Here is a 17597-nt window from a genome sequence, read left to right on the forward strand (position 1 = left end):
TGTTTTCCCAATTGTGGGATTGTCGTCAAAAGTGAGTTAAGTCTTTCTATGTTCCAAAGAAGCAGATTCAGGTCAATCATCTTATTTGTGTTTGATTTGATTATTTTATTATATTTCTGCATAATTGTTCTTTGGCTTGCGAAATCGAAACCGTGACTGGTAAATTTTCTTTAGATCACTTAGTTGTATGCTGAGTTTGAAAGCTCTGTTTAGACCTTTTGTGTCTAAACGTTCACATATAATCTCTCCTGATATTTTATTTCTCTGCAAGAAATTTATCAATTTTTCTTCTTCTGTTGCCTCTTTGCATCCCCCGACGTAAATAAAGGCGAATCCCGATTGATTCTCTGCATTTTCCGTTGTCCTTGTTCCTCTTATGACATTTCTACTTTGGTAATTTTTGTACGTTGGTTCCTGTAAATTATTTATTAGGTCTGTCGGTCTTTGTGGTTCTGCAGCTTTTGCATAAGTGATAGTAGTGGGAAGTGTCAATTGACGTAGATGCTCCATTCTGTTTCTGATTTATGTATGGTTCGATTTTGATTTGGCCCTTTTATTCATCCTCTGTTGTCTCAAGTTCTTGTGATATTGGTATAGATATGTGTTTGTCAGTAGATTTCTTGTTTGAGACTAGCCAGTCTGCTATCTGACATTGTGTTTCAAGTAGAAGTGACATTTTCTGTGGAAGTGATTTCTCCACCTCATCTATTCTATTTTTAATGTCAATGCATGCATGTGTGTTTTCCTTCATTGTTTGGAAAGCTTTCTTTATTTCTGAAGGATACTCATTCAACCTTAAAGCTTCTAGAAGGCCCTTACATATTACACACATCCATATTAGAATTTGCTTTCTTTGATTTGTATGCATTGAATTCTGTAGTAGATAGCCCGATGCATTCTGTGTGGAACCATCCTCTGCTATTTCCTTTGCATCCAATGGCGTTGCTGTTATTTTCGAGAACATTCTTTCCATATTTTGGACATCGATCTGAATTTTCACCTCTCTTCTCCAGATTTTGTGCTTGCTCGTTGACTTTTTCCATGATAGATTATAATGGAGCGCTGTTATTTCGTTCGATCTGAAATGTCCGAACTACTGCTATGTATTATGACCAATATTTATCTATCATCTAATCACTTTCTTTAGTTAACGATTCACTAAACTAACATACTCCACATCATGCTAAGTTCCTTATTCAATGCAACCAAGTATAACATCCATTACCACTTATTCACTCAAACTCGCTTCCGACATTGTAATTGCAAATGGAAACTCCAAGTTCCCATGGAGGGAATTAGATTCTTTTCCACCAATAGAGCATATCAAAAATCAGATCAAAAAATTAGATGGACCTAGGACGAAACGCTGGTTAATGGAGCAAGCGCCGGAAGGGCCATCCATCTAATTTTTTGACCTGATTTTTGATATGCTCTATTGGTGGAAAAGAATCTAATTCCCTCCATGGGAACTTGGAGTTTCCATTTGGAATTGCTAGGCGGGCATTAATTCCATTGTGGAGTTTTATCTCCCGTATGCAGTTATCAGACTGTGCTTCATAAATAAGCTTCTGATAAGTTCACCTGCATCCTCCTGTCCACATATTTTTTCGGTTGGGTGGTGCTTCTCTCCTCACTACTTTCTGCTCTCTCAACCGGCCCACACAACAAGAACCGGGCAGACGCCTCGTTGGCTGTCGCCTCCCCTCGTCATGGCTACGTACTCTTGTCTGATCAAGAATGTGGACAATGCTTTCTCTCCCGACAATATCCGAACCTGGTTGACTCAAGGTGGTGTCTACACCCGCCTGGTTCTTCGTCTCCAAGATGCCCTATCCGGTCAACCATCTCCGGACGTCGTGGTTTTCTTCTGTTCTTCTGCCACCGCTGCAGCCGTCCTTGCTGACGGCGAGATTTACCTTTTTCGTCGCCATCACGTAGTCCTCCCTACTCCTGACCATCTTTTACGCACGTTGGCCGATGATCCAGATTTCCCTCTTCCCATTAAAGAATTAATTTCTTCCTCTCTTCCCCCTCTCGTAACCACAACCGTCGTCACGACTGCTCCTACCACCACGTCCCCTACCGTCGCTCTTAGTTCTCCCTCATTTACTGAGTTTCTTTTGACGTCCAGTCATCCTTCTCCGTTACCTTCTATTCCTTCTCCCTCTATTACTACTACGGCCCCGAGTTCTCCGTTAACCCCTGCCGACTCTCTCACTCCTTCTCCGCCAGTCTCCGTCCCGGCGTCTGGTGTTTCCATGGCTTCCCCCCTGCCTACAACTTTCAGTTGTGTACTTCGTGGCGTTGATCCTGTCATCGCAGAAGAAGACCTACTGCATGATCTACGCCAGGCAGGTGTCTCGGTTCGGCGAGCTTTTCGCATCTTTAACGCCCACGGACCGACGTTCATGGTTCGCCTGCAACTTTCGACCTTCGACGAAGTTAACCGTTTGCTCACCACTGGCGTTCGACTTCATCGGCGAACCTACCGCGTGGAACCTTCCCGTTCCCCACCTCGTGATGTAAGCTCTCCTCCCCGTCCTCGCTCGCGTCCCCCGTCGCCACCCACCCCACCGCCACCCACCATCCATCCCCCCGTACCCCAGCCACCATTCAGCCTACCGCCACTCTCTATCCTAGAAATTCTCCGTCTCCTGGCTACTTCCATAACCAATGTCACAACTAATCTGTACTATGTCCTTCTTCACTACTACCCTATTCCTCCTACTTCTGCTTACTTTTCGAACCCCCTCCCTCTTTTTCAACAGCATTTGTAAAAATTTTTGTACCTTCTCTGTAATACTTTCCAATTCTGTACTGCGCGCCCGAGATCCCTCTTGTTTCCATATAGTTTTTTGTCTCTCGTGTTCTCTGGGGTTTGCTTGGGCGGGGGCCGTGCGGGTCCTCCCTGGGCTCCGCCTTGTTGGTTCGGGTACCTCCGCGCCCTTTCCGCAATTCTCTTTTTGACATTGTATGTACGATACATACTCCACTGTGGACTATTTTCTCGCACATTCTTCCTTACCGACGGCCGAAGAGCTCCTAGTTGAGCTGATGGCCCGCCCACCCCATGAGGGTGGGAATGAAATAACTTGATTGATTGATTGTTCACCTGCATACACCCCAGCGTCAGTGGGTAGGGTCTGACACATCCCACTCTGAAGAGTCAGTGTCGGACCTAGGACGAAACGCTGGTTAATGGAGCAAGCGCCGGAAGGGCCATCCATCAAATTTTTTGATCTGATTGTAATTGCACTCGCAGTGTCACATTAGTACACTATTGTAACTAAATTAACAACTTACTTACATAAGAGTTCAATCTGCAAGTTTCTATTCACTTCTGAACTCATTAACACTTTTCACATCACAACACAAACGGCCCATAATATTGTTGTTTACAACTATGCACCAGCACAATTTTCATACTTAGCCTGCACGTGCATATTAAACGTTAATTCACTCAATTTTTACACTCATACTGCACTTTACAGCATTCACTCTAGGTACGCCTGCCTCAGCAAGATAGCTCTGTTATTGACTTCTGTTTTATCAACAATCTTGTTAAATTCTGGTTACCAAAGTTTGTTCTGGATTTAATATCTATGATTTGGTCTGCTTGCAGAATCAACACCACGGGGAAAGAAGAGAAAGCATGAAGATGGTGAGGGGAATTAGACCCATCATCTTACTGCTCTCGAAGCAAAACGACCAATGGGAGCAAATCTGAATGGACACACAGACTGTGAGTGTTCTTGTTATAGCAGTGAGCTGTGCCAGCGCATCCCGCATAGCAAAGATGTCGCATTTTTTAACTTCTCGGCCATTTTAATTCTCAAAGAGTGCGGTTTAGACTTTGTCTCTGGGTGTTGTGTGGCTGGTTTTGGTGCCAGTCGAGTGCAGAGCGCAGCCACCATCTCGGCCTCGACTTGGGATCCCGAGTGACTATGAGACTCCTGCTGGTCCTGCTGTTAGTCAGGGGAGTGCTTGGAGTTATCTCTCGGTTTCAATTCAAGACGTGGGTGTTTCTTGGTTTTACCCTCCTCATGAAGGGGGGTGGCCATTTAATACGTCAAAAGTAGCAGGAAGAATCTTTTTGTACAGAATTTATTAATATATTGCAAAATAATCTCCGAGAATATAAATTAAATATTCTTATTATTGCACTTGTAACCTTGCACATTTAAAAGATATCTTTAGACTATAGAAAAGAACTGCCAATTTGTTTTTACAAATGACAAAACCTGTAGGTTAAGAATCAAGAATTGAAAGAATTTTCCAAACCTCATAAGATGTATAAAATCGAACCACCTTAGTTGATAAGATATGCCTTATCTCGGTCAGCACAGAATGGGTAATTAATTTATATGCCGGATATCTTGGATTCCAGGACCCTCCATCCTCTATTCTCTTTTGGATTGGAGGGTCTGTATTCTTGCACTTCACCATAAGTTGCACAGGGTATAGTTATCTAAATTGCAAAGTAAGTACAAATTGTCAGATATTTTGTAAAAAAAAAAGTGGGGGGGGGGGAGGTTACATTAAACTAATATCTGTGTGCCTATGGTGAGGTGCATGAAGGTTCTTTTATGTTTTAATTGATGGTGATCTGAGTTATATAAGGTTAACAGAGGAATGTCCATCACATGTATCAGGTGTATGTATTGTCTGTCAGTTCTGTTGTTAAAAGAATTTTTCAGATTTCTGTGTGTTAATTTACCTTACCTTCCTTAATACACTATTCCCTGTTGTTTCTTTTAGTGGAAATTAGAAGCTGCAGTAATTTGATCTCATATATATATTCCAAGGTAAATGACACATATAATTATGGAGTTGAACAGACACACACAATAAAGTAGGAATCAGAACCTTATTTATTACATCAATTCACAAATTTTTAGTGAAAGTGAAGGATAAATTTTAATTTAGTTGATGGTTTTAATGACATGTGTATTGATTGTATACTTCAACTTCAGTAGACGTGGGCCTGTGTTTTCTGGCCTTTTATTTGAAAGTTGGAGCTGTACAAGACATTTCCATATCTAGAGGGAAGTGCTACTCATTGAGTACAGTCATCTTGCCAGAGCATTTTCAGATTTTTTTCTTTGGAATTTTAAATTTCTGAAGTGATGCTTCTTGTATGTTGCTAGAAGTGTTGGAGCCTTTGGACATGAACTTGCAAATGGTGGTGGCAAATGTTTCATACTCATTTTGAATCTCAAAATTTGGTTAAATTACTGAGAGATGAAGTGGTAACTTCTGCTTTATAGGATTCCTTTAAATTTATAGAGATGAAAACACGGACTTAAGGAAGATTTTAGCACAGTAGTCTCACTATAAAGGAGAGTTGACTTTATCTCGGTCCTTTTGAAGTACATTCTGCTTTTGGAATTTGTTCTTCATTATAGTAATATGCAATTATAAAACATCCTTCAGTTATTGAAATATTTCTGGATTGAATCAGTAATTGCAAACAAGAAGAAATAATTATTAATTAATAATTTCACAGTAATTACTCCTCAGTAATAATGGAGATAAGTGCACAAATCTTAAAAAATAAATGCTCCTAAAACTATCCTAAGTTATTGTATTTCTCTATTTTTATTATTTATTAGATTGTCATCAGCAGTATGACACCTGTCAAAGGTTTGTTATTTGTGTGTGTCCTCATTTGCCTGGCTTTTAACTGGAATCAAAGAAATCACTCCTTCTGTGCTAAACTGCAGTATTTTATTCTTGTACTGTTATTTTATATTTTCATTTATCGTTATGTATATCAACTCTTTAAGTTCAAATGTTTTAATTTAATAGGTGCATAAATAAACTTTTTAATTCTATTATTCTTAATTTATTAAGCAGCAGAGATGTTAGCAAGAGTACTATTGTTGCTTTGTCACCTTCAACAGTCTTTTTGGAAACCTAAAGATAAGTTTTCATTTTAAAACATTAGATACTGTAAATACTTGGAAGATTTATCATTTCTTTGTCTCTCTAGTTCTGTTACATAGTTTTATAATTTCCATAGATATTGTTCATTGACAAACACACAATAATATGTATAAGATACCATATTTACTCACATAATTTTCCCACATTTTGACTAACTTTTAACCTCAAGAAGGGGGTGGGGAGAGTAGGGAAGGAAGATTGTATATTTAATTTATCTACAATACCTATAAAATTCCACCTTCGTGGTGTGATCCTTCAGCAATAGGTGGCACACAGATGTTTTCCATGGTTTCCCATTTCATACCAGGCAAATGCTGGGGATGTACCTTGACCCTAGAACTGCTGAAGGTTTGTGGCAAATGCTGCAGTTATTTTCCTCAATATACACCGAGTCACTTAATAGCGTGTGGGACCTCCTGGCCCTGCGAACTGCAGTGAGACTCTGTGGAAGTGAGTCGACAAGTCCCTGGTAGTCCTCTGGGTGCAGGATCCATGGCACGGAGCCTGCGTTCCACAACAACCCAGATATGCTCGATAGGATTCATATCAGGGCTCCTGGGTGGCCATGGCAGTCGTTGGACCTCCGCTGCATGTTCCTGGAACCATTCCCGGACGACGCGGGAGCGATGTGGCGGTGTGTTATCATCTTGAAACACCGCAGAACCGTCTGGGTGCTGGAAGGCCAAAAATGGGTGGAGATGGTCTCCGAGCAGCTTAACATACCGTGCACCATTCAAAGTCTCTTCCAGAACAACTAGGAGGCCCATTCCATACCAGGAAAATGCACCCCAGACCATAAGACACTAGTGCCCTGGACCACACCTTCCAGGCAGGCGGGATCCATCGTTTCATGTGGTCTGCGCCATACACAGTGCCACCCATCGGCATGGTGCAGTTGAAATCCTGATTCGTCCGACCATTTCACGTCACGCTATTGTTCCGGTGTGCGGTGCCGGCTCCCATACCCCATAGAACCCATGTTCCTACGGATGGTCCACTGGGAGACGTGTCTAGCACGGTCTGTGTTGAATTGAGCCGTGATTTGTTGCGCGGTTGCCTGCCTGTCACTGTTGACAATCGGTCTGAGATGTCGCCGGTCATGGTCATCGAGGGTGGCTGGACAGCCGTTCGTTCGTCTGTTGTGGACGGTGACACCCGCACTCAACCATTCATGATACACCCTGGACACCCATCCGTCGGACGCCGACCCCCCTACCCTGTTCGAACGGTGTCAGTTTGTGATGACGTTCCATGTTACACTTGTCACATGCACAGCCACTGCTCACAAGGTCTCCTATACCACTGGCACAGGGGGCGTGTGGTGCACAGACAACACACCTGCGCATCAGTGCTCCGCTATCCCATGACATTTGCTCAGTCAGTGTACAAAAACTATGAAAATAATACACCAATAGAAACCTGAAAGTCTCATACTTGAAGATGACTGAAATAGCAAAAGATAGTGACTATTTCTACTGTAAAATACATATTCTAATAGGTGGTGTTTTTTTTTTTTTACAAAGAAAATTGTGTTGACATATTTTGCTCTAACAGCACACAAGTATGTTCTTATATATTACCCAACAGTTCTCTACTTTTCATTTTGAATGCTAAGTAAAACATAATTTTTTAATGAAACTTCACATAATGGGAGCTGTATTACAGGAAGGCAAGTTCTTAGGCCCAGGGTGATTAATGGCAAATGGTCTATGTTCACCTGGATAATTACTTTCTTGTGATTCTATGTCACTCCAGGTCACACTTACCCCTGCAGTTTTTTTTTTTTCAAATATTGACATACTGCCAGTAATATCACCTGCGCCGACTTGAACATCATTCTAGTTATCGGAACTTCCCATTACTTTGAAGGCACCCTGTACTTCGCTGTTACTTTCACTACTTTCAGGAATAATTTTCTTGTCAGGCTTAACGTAATCACTGTCACCATTGGTATTGTCACTAAGATCTTTGAAAATCAAGCACTCCGTTTCAGAAATCAGCAAAGCAGGCTGCCATCTTGATTCTAAGTACACATGAAAGTAGTTTTACTTCCACAGCTAAACTTATCCAGACTGCTGCTTGTTTTTCAAAGACTTTTGAAAGTGAAGATAAAATACCAGTATTCAGCTGATATCTGTATTAGTACCATCAGGTGTGTAATTATAAACCTACAGAGGAAGGAAGACAGTCTCTCAGAAAACAGTTTAGTCTTCCAGGAAGACTGTCCACAGTTCTTGGGTTAATTAAGGCCACGTCTCTTCCTTCCCACTCCTAGCCCTTTGATATCCCATTGTCGCCGTAAGACCTGTATCTAATACCAGTATAGTTGGTCCGTTATTGGACATTATACATTTTCCAACTAACTCATTCTTGGTTGCCAGCGGTTCGCCCCAGTGTGCTAAGTTGGACTCATCTGTTGGTAAATAGCACACGTACCAAGATGCATGGCTAGTGCATATCGTGGGGGCCACTGCGTAGGCCACCATCATCTGATATCCAGGCAGGCATCAATTTTTGAAAATGAGACGGTCTCTCATAGTGCATTGGCACTGCCATTGGCTCCAAGTAGCCTACGCAGTGCACTGGCCATGCGTCTTGGTAGGTGTGCTATTTATTAACTGATGAGCCCAACTTAGCACACTGGGTCAAAATGCTGGAAACCAAGAATGAGTTAGCTTGAAAATTTGTCAAATAACGGACCAATTATATTGGTATGATAAATTTACTCATTCGGAACAAATATTTCAGGTTCCCTATAGCAATCAACATCTTTATCAGACCTATGTCTGCGAGTGTGACGTAAAGCAAATTGTAAACCACCTGCGAGATGTATTGCTTCTCTCTGTATCTGCAGTGCCTTTAACTGTAGCATTTTGTTCAGAATTGAATAGGTGTAGTCTTATTCCATTTATATATTTTAACAGTTCTTTTCACGTTCAACATACTGGCCTGATTTTGGTCCATGAAATGATTAGCCTTGTCTTCTTGGCACACTGCAACTGTCTTTTTTTAAATATTGCTGTGGTACTTCAAAAAATATTCATACTCTGATGTGTTATTTTCTGTGAACACTATTGCTGTTAATTTAAACTATGCTCTGTAACTCCTGTTTTATGTACTGTACCCTTCTACCTCTCCTAAAATAAGCCTTGCTATATTTTTTGTGTCGGGGTTATGGTGCGAATGAGAACTATGTCAACTTAAGAGATTAAAGTATGGTTTATTATATTAACGCCATGATCGTTAAGTCGTTGAAGTCTAAATGGTCTTGACACCGTGGTTAGCCAAATCAATTCCCGTTGGTCGAAAAAAATTCACCATCAGAATGTTCTCCGGCAGGGTATGGGGATTAAATTCCAAACCTCTGTGCAATGCTCATGGAGTGAGGGCATATGACACGGTTGATGGTGGTTCGTCCATCAGCTGGGGACGTAAAGCCTTGAGCAGACCCCTTGGTGCTATTAGACAGGAGTAGACTGTGCTGGCACCGGGTTTCACCCTCTTCCTACTATCATGTATCATGTCATTAATTTCATCTCATTAACTTGTCTGATGAGGTTGATGTCGGGAAGGGCATCCAGTCATAAAAACCTGCCATGACAGATTCATCTTGCCTCATACCCGACCCCATAAGGAACAGGACAAAGGTTGGGCAAACAAACATTATTCTAAGACGAAGTAAAATTTTCAAGGAAAATATAATTCACTGTACACATATAAAACAAAGCATGCCCCATTGTCATTAATATATTATTTCTTGTTCCATGCAAACTGGGATACGTTAGATCATTGACGCAGATAACAGATAAATAATCTTGACTTTGGTCCAAAGACCCTTAATCTAAAAGATTTTATATAAGAGAAAAGAATAATTTTTCACAACCACAGGAAATCCTCTCCATGTCGAATACATTATCTGAGCTTCAGTGGTCCCTCATAGACACTAATGCTAAATGTTATGGTCGCGGCCTCAACAGCACAGATGGTACCAGAACCCAAGACGTCCAAATGTGCGTGGCGCACTCATCCACATCCTCAACAATATACAAGCAACACAAAAATGACAGATCACACTTAAAATAAATCCACACCAACCCCTGCAACAAATACAGATAAGAAAACAGATCACCACACTTAAAAAAAGAAAAGACAACTTCCTCTTGAAAATAGGTGCCCAGGTCATGAACCCTTGCTCTCTTGATCTCATCGCTGATCAGCTGGACTCAGTCATCGGTCCGAACAAAATAAACCGTATAATTCCAATAATAATCGTAGAACCCCTCCAGTGTGCCGAGTAGAGTGGTGTTTGAGCTTTTACCATCATTTTCTCTTCAAAAATGCCTTCTTTCTCACCACTGACTCCCAGTTCCCTCCTCTTCTCTCCACATCGTCTCTCATTTGGTGTAGTCATATCTTTCTAGGTCTTCCCACTGGCTTTCTTTCTTCAACCGTGTTTTCTAGGCATACATTTTGTGTCCTTTGCCAGGCATTCACTTTACACGTCCATACCATGTTAGTCTCAGTCATTAGCTTCTCATTTATCGAGATCACTTCCAGTTCCATTCTGGTGTCATCGTTTCTTACACGGTCCTTGCATGTTTTTTGGAGGGTAGTTTGTAGGAACTTCCATTTCACATGCTTGCAATTTACCAACTTCTCTCTTAAATTAAATTTAAATTAAGATTGTAAATTGTGGCATACCAAAGTGTTTCATTTATTATTGGTTGTATGTGTGCATATGTCTTCCAATTGTAGCGTGGCTGAAGATGACCCAATATATACGGGGTCAAAACTAGCCTCAGTTTTATAAGGCAATAGTCTTATGGTATTGAATAGGTGGACCCTTCTCTACCCTTTGATAGTGATCAGTTGTGAGTACGGACCGTAATGAAACTCATAACTCCCCTGCGAACCATGTGACCTTGCTGCGGTGGGGAGGCTTGCGTGTCCCAATGAGGCAGATAGCCGAGCCGCAGGTGCAACTATATCGAATGGGTATCTGTTGAGAGACCAGGCTAAGGAATTGTTCATCGAAAGGGGGGTAGCAGCCTTTCGGAAGTTGCAAGGGCGGCAGTCTGGATGATTGACTGATATGGCCTTGTAATAATACTCAACATGGCTTAGCTGTGTTGATACTGCTACAGGGCTGAAAGCAACGGGGCAAACTACAGCCGTAACTAACTCCCGAGGACATGCAGCTCTCTCTGTATGAATGATGTACTGATGATGGTTTCCTCCCCGGTAACCCCCTGCGGGTGGGGGACGCACATGTAGAATACACCCGCGGTATCCCCTGCCTGTCGTAAGGGGCGACCAAGGGATGATTGAATTAGAACCATGAAACTACTCTTGATTCGTTCCATCCTGCGGGGAACACCATGGGTTGCATGTTTTTGCGAGTAGTATCACTAAATTGGTACGAAATAGGTTTGTGATTAGTTGCAGTAAAAAGCCTGGCCTGGTGGATTCCAGTACCGTGCGTTGTACCCACGTGGGCAACACCACGGGTCTGGGCGTAGCCTGTGAGTTGTACCGCTAAATGAGCGGCACCGTGGGTCAGCGTTGCCTGTGATTGGTGCCCACTATGTGAGGAACACCACGGGAATACCGGCGCCCGTGACTAGTACACCTAGGTGAGGGACCTTACTGGTTTGCGTTGGCTATGAGTGGCACCATTGTGTGAGAAACACCATATTTCTGCGTTCCCTGTGCGAATTGCAATACTTGTGAGTAGTACCATCTTGTGTGGACCACTGTGAGTCTTCACTACTTTTAATCAGTACCCCAAAATGACAAATACCATGGTTCTACTTTGCTCGCGACATGTACCATTCTGTGGGGCCTTGGACGTGAATTTAGCACCCCTTCAGACAATGTTTGTTGTGCTTTATAAATGGTCCCTTGGTCAGTAATACTCTAATTAACTACCTTCTTTTTGAGTCTGATCCACTGTTTTTGTTTTTGTTTTTGTAGGGTTCATGTCCATCCATTCATTCTTCATGACATTTTTTATTTTATTTTGGTCAGTGGATGAATTTGAATTTTTTGTTATTTCATTTCGTACCATTAGGGGCCGATGACCTCGATGTTAGGCCCCTTTAAACAACAATCATCATCATCCGCCCGGGTAAAATATTCCGGAGGTACACTAGTCCCCCACTCGGATCTCCTGGTGGGGACTACACGAGAAGGAACGATCATCGGGAAGATGGATACTGACATTCTGAGAGTCGGAGTGTGGAATGTTACAAGTTTGAATCCTTGTGGTAGATTAGAGAATCTGAAAAGTGAGATGGATAGACTAAAGTTAGATGTAGTTAGTAGAAGTGAAGTACGTTGGCAGGAAGAACAGGATTTTTGTTCAGGCGGCTACCGAATTATCAACACAAAATCAAACGGGAAATGCAGGAGTTGGTTTAATAATGAATAAGAAAATAGGGTAGTGGGTAATTATTGTTGTCAAGATATACCAAACTAATGCCCACCACAATAGTGCAGGTCTATATGCCTACTAGCTCAGCGGATGATGACGAAATCGAAAGAAATATAAAGTGAGAGAAGATTTAATACAATATGTAAAAGGTGACAATCTAATTGTGATGGGCGACTGGAATGCAGTGGTAGGCCAAGGAACAGAAGGTAATACAGTAGGAGAATTCGGATTGGACAAAGGAATGAAAGAGGAAGCCAGCTGGTTGAATTCTGCACTGATCATAATTTAGTCCTTGCAAATACGAGTTTCAAACACCACAAACTACGGCTTTATATGTGGAAGAGACCTGGAGACACTGGAAGGTATTAAATAGACTTCATTATGGTTAGGCAGAGATTCAGAAACCAGGTGTTGGATTGCAAAACCTTCCCAGGAGCCGACATAGACTCTGACCACAACTTGGTCATGAAATGCCATCTGAAGCTGAAGAAATTGAAGAAAAGAAAGAATGGAAAGAGATGGGATCTAGACAAGTTGAAAGAGAAGAGAAGAGTGTGAGGGATTGTTTCAAGGAACATGTTGCACAAGGACTAAATGAAAAGGCTGAAGGAAACACAAGAGAGGAAAAGTGGATAGTCATGGAAAATGAAGTCAGTAAGGCTGCTGAAGAAAGGGAGAAAAGAAAAGATCAACTAAGAATCAGTTGATAACTCAGGAGATACTAGACCTGATTGATGAACGACGAAAATACAAGAATGCTAGAAATGAAGAGGGCAGAAAAGAATACAGGCGATTAAAGAATGAAGTGGATAGGAAGTGCAAGGTAGTTAAGGAAGATTGGCTGAAGGAGAAGTACAAGGATGTTGAAGGTTGTATGGTCCTAGGAAAGGCAGATGCTGCATACAGGAAAATCAAGGAAACCTTTGGAAAAAGGAAATCTAGGTGTATGAATATTAAGAGCTCGGATGGAAAGCCACTTCTAGGGAAAGAAGACAACGCAGAAAGATGGCAGGAACATGTCCAACAGTTGTATGAAGGTAAAGATGTAGATAATTTGGTTCTGGAACAAGAAGAGGCTGTTGATGCTGATGAGATGGGAGACCCAATTTTGAGGTCAGAGTTTGACAGCTGTGAGCGACCTAAATAGGAACTAAGCACCTGGAATTGATATTCCCTCTGAATTACTGACTGCCTTAAGAGAAACCAGCGTGGCAAGGTTATTCCATTTAATGTGCAAGATGTATGAGACAGGAGAAGTCCCATCAGATTTTGGGCAGAATTTTGTTATACCTATTCCCAAGAAAGCTGATGCTGGCAGGTGTGAAAACTACTGCACTATTAGTTTAGTATCTCATGCCTGCAAAATTTTAACACGTATTACTTACAGAAGACTGGAAAAACAATTTGAAGCTGAGTTGGGAGAAGATCAATTTGGCTTCAGAAGAAATGTAGGAACACTTGAAGCAATCCTGACTTTACATCTGATCTTAGAGGATCGTATCAAAGACGACAAACCCATGTACATGGCGTTCGTAGGTCTAGAAAAGGCATTCGATAGTGTTGATTGGACCAAGCTATTTAAGATTCTGAAGGTGATTGGGATCAGATACCAAGAACAAATAATTATCTACAGTCTGTATAAAAATCAGTCTGCAGTGATAAGAATTGGGGGCTTTGAAAAAGAGTTAGCCATCCAGGAGTGAGGCAAGGCTGTAGTTTGTCCCCCCTCCTTTTCATAGAACAGGCAGTATAGGAAATCAAAGAGGAATTTGGAAAGGGAATCGCAATCCAAGGAGTGGAAATCAAAACCTTGAGATTTGCCGATGATATTGTTACTTTATCTGAGACTGCACAAGATCTCGAGAAGCTGCTGAATAGTATGGACGAAATCTTGGGTAAGGAGTACAAGGTGAAAAGAAATACGTCCAAAATGAAAGTATTGGAGTGCAGTCGAACGAAGGCAGGCGATGCAGGGAATATTAAATTAGAAAATGAAGTCTTATAGAAAGTAGATGAATATTGTTACTTGGGTAGTAAAATAACTAACGACGGCTGAAGTAAGGAGGACATAAAATGCAGATTAGCGCAAGTAAGGAAGAGCTTTCTTAAGAAAAAAAATTGCTCACTCCAAACATTGATATAGGAATTAGAAAGATGCTTTTGAAGTCTTTAGTGTGGAGCGTGGCATTGTATGGAAGTGAAACATGGACGATAACTAGCTCAGAAAGAAAGAGAATAGAAGCTTTTGAAGTGTGGTGTTACGGAAGAATGCTGAAGGTGAGATGGATAGATTGAATCATGAATGAAGAGATACTGAATCGAATTGGCGAGAGGAGATCGATTTGGCTAAATTTGACAAGAGATAGAATGATAGGACACATCTTAAGACACCCAGAACTTGTTCAATTGGTTTTTGAAGGAAGTGTAGGTGTTTAGGACGGTTGATATAAGACTTATCAGTTACCCTGTTATGACGTGTCAACCCTGTTACGGGCTGTCCATGAGGAGTTAGCCCATCGGCGAGCATATTCTACAGTTGAACGGATCTTGGGTTCAATCCTGGCACTGATTTTCATCCTCGGGTGGCCGAATCTCAAACATTGATCTGTCTTGTGAAGAAAATGTATTGTGCCTGCTTTGGTGTTAAAATTTGTGACCAGGGCAAAGATTTTGCACCTCATGTGTGATGCAAAACATGTCTCGAGAGTCTTTGGCGCTGGAGGTAGAAGAAACAAAAGGGTCTTGATTTTGGTGTGCGTATGGTTTCAAAGGATGGGAAATATTACACCATCAGGTGAGATGGCCTTGCAGTTGTGAGCTTGTATTTGGGAGTTTTAACCCCACTGTCAGCAGCCCTGAAGATGGTTTCCCCTTTTTCACACAAGGCAATTGCTGTGGTTGTACCTTAAAGCCACAGATTTTCAAATGGCAAATCATGTTCAGTATATTTCCGCTTTTGAAACAAATACATCAGGAATATACACGTGATTACATTGTACGCAATTTTCTAGAACTTCTGTAAAGTCCTACCAGGCTCAAGACTTTCTTCTGGTATCGATCCTAAAAATGCTTAAAATGTTACTGCGTCCTCAAGAAATTGCGACCAGTAGTGCACAGATCTTTCCTATCCACTAAAAATCGAAGGCTCAGGCTCAAATGAAATGACAGTTTGTGCTACCTTCCTCGCTGCTTGCTCAGACCTCTAAGCTTTTTGGGGAGTGGAAGATCAAGCAGTCTGCTGATTCGTCGGATTGATGGACACTTCGCAGCATGTTCTTACACTCTGTGTACCACGTGCTGTCAGAAATGTCCTTGCTATTCTCGATGTCTCTCGGGAAGAAATCTGCTTCATTTCCTGTATCAAGTCTTATTTACATTACGTCAATAAAAGCATAAGGAAGGCACTATTTTAAAGACTATTTTGAGAAAATAAATTTGTGCAATTTCACCTGAGCCATAATAAGTACCGGTAGCTGAAGATATCCCTAAGGAATGAAACATGTTCCAATAATTAATTTGCTTAAAGCAAATATATAGTATGAAACAGGAGGAAGTTTACTTTTATTGGTTTCATGTACAATAAATGTCTTATTGACGAGACATTCGGGAGTTCTTGGGGTTACTGATGTTTAAGGTGAGAAACTCGTTCAAACATAATTATGGTGGTACAGCCATAATGTCTGGCTGTTTTGGTGGGATTCAGAGTAAGGTGCAACAGACATTATTTTATTAACTGTTTATGCCATAACCCAAATTTGGTACTGCAACGATGTGCACTGATAAGGGCAGAATCACACCCTCCAACTTTGTCGGAACTCTCATAGTTTCTTTTAACGTTCCACAATAAGGATACGACCAAGCAAGTGGCTGCGGGTTGCTATGGGCTTGCATTCGTGGGATAGTGGGTTGGAACCCCACTGTCGCCAGCCCTGAATGTGGTTTTCCGTGATTTCCCATTTCCCACCGGGTATGTGCCATAAGGCCATGGTTTCTTTCCTTCTCACTCCTAGCCCTGTCCTATCCCATCATTGCCATAAGACTTAACTGTGTCAGTGCGACATAAAGCAAATTTCCAACAACACCGAAGTAATGGAACATCAATTCATGGCTTCTGAACATTGTATAATTTCAGAGAAAAATCTAATGTTGTTCATTGAATATGTTGCGTACCCAGAAAGCAAATGTGATCGTGGATCTGATACTATACTGAAAGCACAAGCTTTTTTTTTTATTTTTTGAACCTTGTATTATCTTTTTCCTGTAAACATATTCAGTACTTTGTCCATAATGATGCCCTTTACAAAGGCAAATCAATGGATATTGTGTATTGTAACACTAATGCAATGCAAACTGTGGAAACTTAACAGCAGCTTCCCAAAATATTTGGGAAACTACTTCAACTGCAGTGATGAATATGTCAGAATATCCATTGAGATTTTGAATTTTTTTCATATTTTTTCCTTCTTGATTCCCCTAAATGTTTCTCCTAAAGTCATCTTTATTCAGCAGTTTTGGAAACCTATGGGGTCTCTCTCTCTGTGATGTCCATTAAAAAAAAAAAAAAAAAAAAAAAAGTGACTTTGAACCATTTTGAAAGATGTGCAAGAAGATTACCCATGCTATTTTGGAGCTATTCCTGAAGATATAGCCTCCTCAGTCCAGGTGTCCAGCCGGCTGGACACACTTATGTACAGCCGTAAATGCAAGAAATTCAGTTTCACTCTCTCTAAATCCTGTTGTCCAGCTTGCTGCACATGTACCTTTTACTCTTTGGTTTTTTAATCTTTGATTTTATGTTTCTGAAGTTGGCTATTCGCGTTTAGGCATCATGGCGTCTATAGCTGAGATGGGTAGGAAGACTTCCCAGCGAAATAAGGGTAAGTACTGAAGTAACTCACAAGTTATTGTACGGTTAAGTATTGAAATTATTTGTATATATAATGGAGAAGCTCTCTGTGTAATGTAGCATACTGTACATATATTATTTATTTGCTTAATCCACTATTTCTTATGAAGTCCAGCCGGCTGGACACCAGGTCTCTGTTCAGTATCTCAGCTTTTTGGTGGGAAAATATGACGTCTTTGCAAAGTGAAATCTTAACTCAGTTCAGTCCGTATGTTTCTTGCATTGAAATAGAATTTATTCAAAATTAATTTATATGTTAATCCGTTATTTTTGTATTGTGTGTTAATAATAATAATAATAATAATAATAATA

The 17597-nt window shown here is 41.1% G+C and overlaps 1 protein-coding gene across 1 annotated transcript in view; it reads left to right on the top strand.

The window, feature by feature from the left end:
• Nucleotides 1-5834, top strand: part of Mapmodulin (acidic leucine-rich nuclear phosphoprotein 32 mapmodulin) — a 157267-nt gene extending 151433 nt beyond the window's left edge. Inside the window, exon 8 of the mRNA XM_067157066.2 lies at nt 3623-5834. Within this exon, the coding sequence (XP_067013167.1) occupies nt 3623-3675 (53 nt within the window). The 3' untranslated portion in view covers nt 3676-5834. The remainder of the gene's footprint in view (nt 1-3622) is intronic.
• The last annotated feature ends 11763 nt before the right edge of the window (nt 5835-17597 follow it).

Source organism: Anabrus simplex, chromosome 1, assembly GCF_040414725.1.
Source record: "Anabrus simplex isolate iqAnaSimp1 chromosome 1, ASM4041472v1, whole genome shotgun sequence".
Lineage (NCBI taxonomy): Eukaryota > Metazoa > Arthropoda > Insecta > Orthoptera > Tettigoniidae > Anabrus > Anabrus simplex.